Raw genomic sequence first — 8,120 nt, 5'->3', positions numbered from 1 at the left:
TTTTTGTTAATATAATAGTTTATCTTTCAAAAAAAAAAAAAAAGAAAGCAGGCTCTTAAATACAGAGTTGCATACTCTTTTTTCTTTTAATGCAAAAGGTATCCAACAAAATATGTTCTTCTAACTCTCTCTTCTTTCCTATTTTATTTGTCTGACTTTTTTGAGCTATCCGGTATTCTGATTGCAATGAAATTGTTTAATAAAAAATTTACAACACTGATAACAAATGCTTAAAATAGTGGTGCTGGATTTAAATAGATATTGTTGCTAAATCTTGGTTTGGGGGCATAAGTACTTGGTATCATATTCCACTTCCAATTTCTCCAATTTGGGTTTCAAATAGGTACATTTTCAGCACCAAGTAGCCATCCTGAAAACTTGAAACAACTAAGTATTGATTTAGAAGAGAAAACCAAAAAAGAAGGGAAATCTATTTATAAAATAGAGAGACTAGTGGATGAGGATAGGCTGGGAGAGTTGTTGGGCTTGGAGAAGAATCAAGTCGAAGTGATCACAATGGGAGATGGGTTCAATTTGAAGGACATTTGGCCTGGAAAAAGCTTCAGCTCTAAAATCTATCTTCGATATCCTTCTACCCTTTCTTACTCTACTATCGCTTCTTTCAAAACCGAAAGTGGAAGACTAGAATCCTGTTTTTGCTCAACGACATTGAACAACTTCCCCCAGGCTTAGTTGAATTTGTTCTTAGACCTCAAATTTGACCCATCACCTAATTTTCATTTTAGCTTGCACTAATTTTTCGATCAAGTTATTTGCATCGAGGAATCAAGTTGTTGAAAATTTCAACTTGTTGGGTTTTATTATTTTCATCATGATTTAACGGTGATGTCAATTGTTAGAAAACTTAAGAATACTTTTAAGGGATTTTGTAAACAATAGGAGTAGGATTAGTCCATTTCCTCACATTGATTGTAATGCATTGTCAGCACCAAATTTTTGCTTAGTCCGTCGTCTAAAGCCTTAATTTACCCTGAATGCCTGATTAGACCATTCCGACCATTCCAAAATGCCAAAAAACTTGAATTTTGCCCCTCAAACCTTCAAACCTACCATTAAATTTACCCGATGCCAAACCAATGGCCCCAATCAACTCCCATCTACACTTTGACCCTCATATCATACACCACCATTAGACTCAAGACCTCCCAAAATACACACCCAACAAATATCACCTCAAAATTCCTCCGTTTACCCTTTCATCAAGCAAATATTCCATTTTGACCTATTTCGTTAGCATAAAACACTTACAACCCAGATCCCCTTGGTCCAAACACATTTGAGTCAATCAGACCATACAGTTAAGCCCTAGACACACCAAAACACCTGCTCATAAAGTTATAAGCCAAGATTCTCCCGTTTATTCCTCAATCAAACTAAGATTCCATTCTACATCCTCTCATTGATCCAAATTCCTACGATCCTGACTCCCCTAAACCAATAAGACATTACCATCAAATCTTAGACAACCCTAAAATACCCACCGGTAAAATTTCATCCTAAAATACCTTTGTTTGCCCCTCTGTTGTGCATAGATTCTGTTTCGAGAATCCATATTGATCGAATCAAGCCCTTTCCAAATCTGCCCGATCTATGCCTATTTGACCCAATCTGAAACCACCAATCAACTTAGAATGTCCAAAAACCTCACCTGCCAAATTTCAGTAAAAAATACCCCTCATTTACCCATCTATTAGGAAATATTCCATTTTGGTCAATCTCATTGGTCCATGCATGTAAAACCCCTCTTTGTACCTAGGACCCATTTCAACACTTTGATCATTAACCCAAAAGCCCCGTCGAGCCAAAACTCCCCCTGACCCTATTTACTAAAATTACCAAAATTCCCCTCGAATTCCCAAAAATTACAAACCGCCCCCAACCCTATTATAAAAGCTAACCTATCTCCTTCATTTACTCTAATCTAATGTTCTCCCTTAGAGGTGTAAAGTAGGCCATGTCGGGCCGGCATGACACAACCCATGGGCGGTCCACACAAAGTGCGGGTCGTACCATGATGGCCCACGGACCATGGGCCGTGCCACCTTCCCCGGTGAAAAATTTGGGGGTCGGCTTGGCACGACCTATGGCCCGGGCCCATGTGGGTCCATGGGCCGAGCCTTGGGCCAAGTCGGGCCGTGTATCGGGCCAAAGCTATTTATTTAAAAAATTGACAAAAAAACTTAAAATTTTAATTTTATATGAATTTTATGTATAAAATTACTTATATATACAGTAATTAAATAAATTAATATAATAAAATAAAAAAAATATTTATTTTATTAATATATTATATACTATATATTATTATATAATTATAATATATATAAATATATATAATATATATATGGGCCGTGCTGTACCAGGCTATGGGCCGCAGGCGACGGCCCGCTCGATCGTACCATACCGTGCCGGCCCGTGGACCTAAAATTCCAGGCCCGGCACGACCCGCAGACCGTCGTGCCGGGCGCGGCCTGATTTACACCTCTATTCACCCTCTTCCTCCTCTCCACTAAACAGGGGCGGCTGAGGCGACCTCCCGATTTCTCTCGTCTCCTTTCTCCTCTTCCCTTATCTCTTTCTCATTTTCTGTCTCTCTTTATTTATTTCCCATGATCTCTCTTCCCTGGTGAAAGAATAGGAAGGGGGACACTGTTCGTCTTCTTCCTGAACCTTTGAGTTCAGTGGCGGCAAGGGAACACTCTTCTTCTTCTTCGATTTTCCTCTCTGTTCATCGTCTTCTCAGCAATGACAGAGAAACCCTCTAGATACCCACGAAACCCTTCTTCATTCCCAGTTCACCCTGGTGCGAATCGAACTACCTCAAGTCTCGTTCTATATTTTTGTTATGTTCCTTCCATTCCCCAATATTCTAATTAAAATTCAATCGACTGCCGAGCCCTCTCTATTCCCTATTTCTCATTGCCGGTCGAGCAGAGGTTGAGGTAGCAGTGACAACTTAGTATATCGTTTTCTTCTCTGCGTGGAAATGGTCTACATCCAGCGCATCATCCAGTTTTTATTATCTTTCTTCCAAATCGTCGTAGCAGACTCAAAGTTTCCCTTCCCATTCTTCAACTTCAGGCCAAACATAATCAAGTAAATCTGATCCATCCTTTTCCTCTTTCTTGCTGCAATGAGGATCTGAGGTCGGGGACGAAGGTTGATGGAGTTGGTTCCATTGAACCCACTCCGGCAAATTCTCGTCCCTGATCCAATCCGACCTGAGTTCTTATTGATTCCCATGCTTTGGTTAGATCCAAATGTAACTTCACAATGATTAAATCCGATTTCATTTTATTATTTCTCTTCCTTCATGCTATGTAGTTAGATCCGGGTAGTTTAGGTTTGAATTGGATTTCCCCGTAGTTTACTTTATTAATGGTAGATATATTCTCATTAGCATATACGGTAGGAATTAGGTGGATAAACAAGGGAAAGAAGAATTAAAAGAATTAATAAAACAACATCGGATTTGTTCTTGTCTTTTTGTTTTTAATTGTTTAATTGATTATGTTCATGGGAGTCTCATATGCGCCACACCTATAGGACTCGGGAGAGGGGTCCCTCTCCTGTCCAAGTCTTACTCACACTGATTTAACCAGTGCCTGTGCCTCGAGCTACTGGAGTCATTATTAAACCAAAATGAGTACTCCATTTCCAGCCCAAGTGAATCATTTTCTGACGCTCACATGCATCAACCACAATTAATGAAAATGCATCCGATGGTCTCACTGGGTTAGTAGTTTAGTGTTTCAAAGTTTGTATTGAAATGTTGACTTTCAAACACCAAAACCTTCAAACTGCTCAGACCATCTAGTGCATTTTCAATAATTGCGGTTGATGCATTGCATTACGGTCAATTCTGAGGTATATCAACAGGGTGAGAGACCCTTGGCCTCCATACACTATAGATAGCCTTGAGTGAATGGAAGCTGCAACAGTCCCCTAAGCGGGCAGCTGCTCCTACTCATAATTTCAAGCAACCTACTCTGAAACACGAACAAACTTTATACTACATGCCAAAAGATTAGAGATGTTCTCATTCAAAAAGCCTTTGTTTCTATTTTTCATTGTTATGTTCGTCTTCGTCTCTCTTCCTGTGGAGATAACATTATCAACAAGAACAGAAGCTGAAGCTCTGGTCAAATGGGAGAACAGTTTATCTTCTTTTGCTTCCCTCAATTCCTGGTCTCTCGACAATATTCAAAATCACTGCAATTGGGCCGGCATCACATGCAACGATGATACAAGTGTGATTGAGGTAAATCTTCCCTCCTCAAATCTTAATGGGACACTTGAGCAATTCAGTATGAGTTCACTACCCAATCTCACCCGCTTGGATCTTAGCTTCAATAAACTGAAGGGAACGATTCCACCAGCCATTAGAAATCTCAGCAAGCTCACCCATTTAGACCTAGGCTCCAATTATTTCTATAACATCATCCCTCCAGAAATGGGACTTTTATCAGAGCTCCGTGTTCTTAACCTCTCTAAGAACCAACTTGGAGGTCCAATCCCATATCAGCTCAGCAATATACAGAAGGTTCAGTACTTACACCTTGGAGAGAACAACTTGGAATCCCCAAACCCAATAAAATTTTCTGGCATGCCTCAGTTGATATACCTTAATCTTTCTTACAACAATCTTGCCAAGGAGTTGCCGCCATTCATCCTCAATTGCCCGAACCTAACATTAATCGACTTGTCAGTGAACCACTTGAGTGGTCCAATACCAGAATCCTTAATGACCAGCTTACAGAAGCTTGAGTACCTCTATTTCACCTACAATTCCTTTCAAGGGAAATTGCCTGTAAACCTGTTTAAGCTTGCTTCGCTCCAAGTATTACGTCTTGGATACAACAATTTCACTGGTGCGATACCCACTGAGATTGGTTCCATTACCCGACTTCAAATTCTTGATTTATACAACAATTCGCTAAGCGGACGGATTCCTCCTTCTATAGGCCAACTCACCATGCTTGAATTTCTTGATCTCGGTCATAATCGATTGAATTCTACTATTCCTTCCGAACTTGGCCTTTGTACTAATCTCACGTACCTAAGCCTTGCAGAGAATTCCCTCGTTGGGAAGCTGCCTTATTCCCTGTGTAAACTCACTAAGATATCTGAACTGGGTATCTCGGATAACTTCCTCTCTGGAGAGATCTCTCCGTTTTTCTTGACAAATTGGACGCAATTAATATCCTTGCAACTCCAGAACAATTCTTTCACAGGAAACATTCCACCGGAGATTGGCAGACTGACAGAGCTTACATACCTCCATCTTTACAATAATGAATTCTCAGGTTCTATCCCTCCAGAGATCGGAAACCTGAAGGAATTGATGTCGCTGATCCTCTCGAGTAACATGCTTTCCGGTGAGTTGCCACCCGCGCTATGCAACAGTTTTGCCTTTCAATACTTGATGATGTCTTATAACAATTTCACGGGCCCCTTGCCGGATTGCTTCAGGAATTGCTCAGGACTGGTCAGAGTCACGCTTCTACATAACCAACTCACAGGGGATATATCCAAGGCATTTGGAGTGCATCCAAATATTGAGTATATAGATCTCAGTGGGAATCAATTGTCTGGAGAGCTCTCTCCGGAGTGGGGGCAATGTGCAAATCTTACTGCTTTGCGCATTAGTGGGAATAAAATCACTGGTGAAATCCCAGCTGAGATTGGGAAGTTGACTCAGTTAGGAGTACTAATCCTTTCTTCAAATGAGCTGACCGGAAAAGTTCCTACTGAATTGGGAAACTTAAGCAAGTTAAGTCGTCTTTATTTGAGCAACAACCACTTTACAGGGGTGATTCCTCAAAGCGTCGGCAATTTATATGGGCTACAAGAACTGGATTTGTCAGGAAATGCACTGAGTGGTAGCTTACCCGTAGAACTTGGAAATTGTATCAACTTGATACAGCTGAACTTGAGCAACAATGAATTATCTGGTGAAATACCTTCTGAGATGGGAAGTTTGATCAACTTGCAGTCATTTCTCGATCTTAGTAGAAATTCACTCTCTGGACCAATCCCTCAAAACTTGGATAAGCTGATAAAATTGGAGAATCTCAACCTCTCCCATAACAATCTTTCTGGCAGGATCCCAAAAACGCTAGCTGATATGCCGAGTTTACAAGATATCGATCTATCCTTCAATGAGTTGATGGGTCCCGTCCCGACTGGCAAGGTTTTCCAGAAAACTCCCACTGAGGCCTTTACAGGGAATCCAGGCTTATGTGGAGATGTAAAAGGACTGCCCACTTGTAGTTCCAGCCTTGCAAATGGCGATTCGATCAAGCACAAGAAAATCCTTATCGTTTTCATTGTCCCGTCCTTCAGCATTTTACTTTTAGTAGCCATAGTTTTTGGAATTCTGATCCTGAGAAGGAAATCAAGAAAAGCAAATGTCAAGGACAGAGGAGGCAAGGAGGATGCAACTTCTAACTCATTGATTTGGGGAAAAGGAGGGAAATTTACATTTGGTGATATAATGGAAGCCACAGAGAACTTCAACGACAAGTACTGTATCGGAGAAGGAGGATCAGGGAGTGTTTTCAAAACGGTACTGTCAACAGGTCACATTCTGGCCGTCAAACGACTCAAAGTTTCAGATTCTAGTGATATCCCAGCAACAAATCGACGAAGTTTCGAGAATGAAATCAGAACACTGAGGGGAATCCGGCACCGAAATATCATTAAATTGTATGGATTCTGCTCCAAGAATGGTTGCATGTACTTGGTGTATGAGTACGTAGAGAGAGGTTGTTTGAGAAATGTCCTAACTGGGGACGAAGGAAGAGAGAAGCTAGATTGGGTGGCCAGGCTGAAGATCATACAAGGAGTGGCCCATGCTGTTGCTTACTTGCACCATGGCTGCGTGCCTGCTATCGTGCATCGGGACATATCTCTGAGTAACATCTTGCTTGAGTCTGACTTCGAACCTCGGCTCTCCGACTACGGAACAGCCAGATTGTTGAGTGCTAATTCATCCAACTGGACATCTATTGCTGGGTCTTATGGCTACATGGCTCCAGGTAAGCTGTCATCTCATTCCCTGTTACTGCTACTCCGTTAGTCGCTTCTAATTGTTAGGAATTATATATGTTCTGTTTTGGTTCATGGATGGGATGGGAACGATCCATGCATCCATATTTGCTAATACCAGTTTTTGTGGGGCAAACTGCCAACTGGGGAACCACCCCAGTACAGGGAGGTCCAAACAATTAGACCAACTGAAGAGTTCTAAGTTTCAATCTCTCTATTAGTGGATGTAATTAATTTCTAAGTGGCTAGAGCTATTTCATTCATAAATTCTTATCCCCTATCTTCATCTTCATGAACGTGCAGAGCTTGCATTTACAATGAAGGTCTGAAAAGTGCGATGTTTATAGCTTCGGGGTTGTATCATTGGAAGTTCTAATGGGAAGACACCCAGGAGAGTTCCTATCTTCCCTATCCTCATCACTCTCATCTAATCAGGCTGACTTGCTATTGAAGGATGTCTTAGACCAAAGGCTTGAAGCTCCCACAGGTCAATTGGCAAACAAGGTGGTGTCTGTATTTACTTTGGCTTTAGCATGCACAAATGGCAATCCCGACTCACGACCCACCATGAATTTCGTTGCACAAGAGCTGTCATCTCAGACCAATTCATCCATCTCTCTGAACCATTTGCGTTTGGCACAATCACACTGACCAAACTGATAGGTTATCAGAAATTGATCGAATTAAGCCAATCTTTCTGTTTCCTTCTTCGTGCCCAGAAGCGGGGAAATGATCAGCTGGAGCATGTACCCAAATGGAAGGATGTGGCTAGTTTTAAGTAGTTAATTCATAGTTTTTTTTTCCTGAAACAAGTAAATTCATAGTTCAGTTTAAAGAATAATGTTGATAACATAATATTTTGTATTTAGTATCCATAAACTTTCTTTCTGTTGGAATATATACATTGTTATTGGATGCTTATTGGATTAGATGCCGTTACAAAGAGTCTGGATCATATGTTGTGCTACTTTGCAAATACATGATTCTCATTCATGGATGAAGGTTAAAACAAATATTCCACTTTAATTAGGTTTTAACAAGAGAATCTT

General features: G+C 40.8%; 1 protein-coding gene across 1 annotated transcript; it reads left to right on the top strand.

Moving 5' to 3' along the window:
* The first annotated feature begins 2,473 nt into the window (after positions 1–2,473).
* On the top strand, positions 2,474–8,019 carry LOC104602799 (uncharacterized). The gene is given in 4 exon segments (XM_088894890.1): positions 2,474–7,061; positions 7,375–7,396; positions 7,398–7,680; positions 7,683–8,019. Coding segments are annotated over 4 exon segments (3,483 nt in total). The 5' UTR covers positions 2,474–4,054; the 3' UTR covers positions 7,854–8,019.
* Positions 8,020–8,120: the final 101 nt, after the last annotated feature.

The sequence above is a fragment of the Nelumbo nucifera genome, chromosome 1 (genome assembly GCF_055504915.1).
Source record: "Nelumbo nucifera cultivar China Antique chromosome 1, China Antique-T2T, whole genome shotgun sequence".
Lineage (NCBI taxonomy): Eukaryota > Viridiplantae > Streptophyta > Magnoliopsida > Proteales > Nelumbonaceae > Nelumbo > Nelumbo nucifera.
Note: the sequence above shows the minus strand (reverse complement) of the source record. Positions and strands in the feature narration are given on the sequence as shown.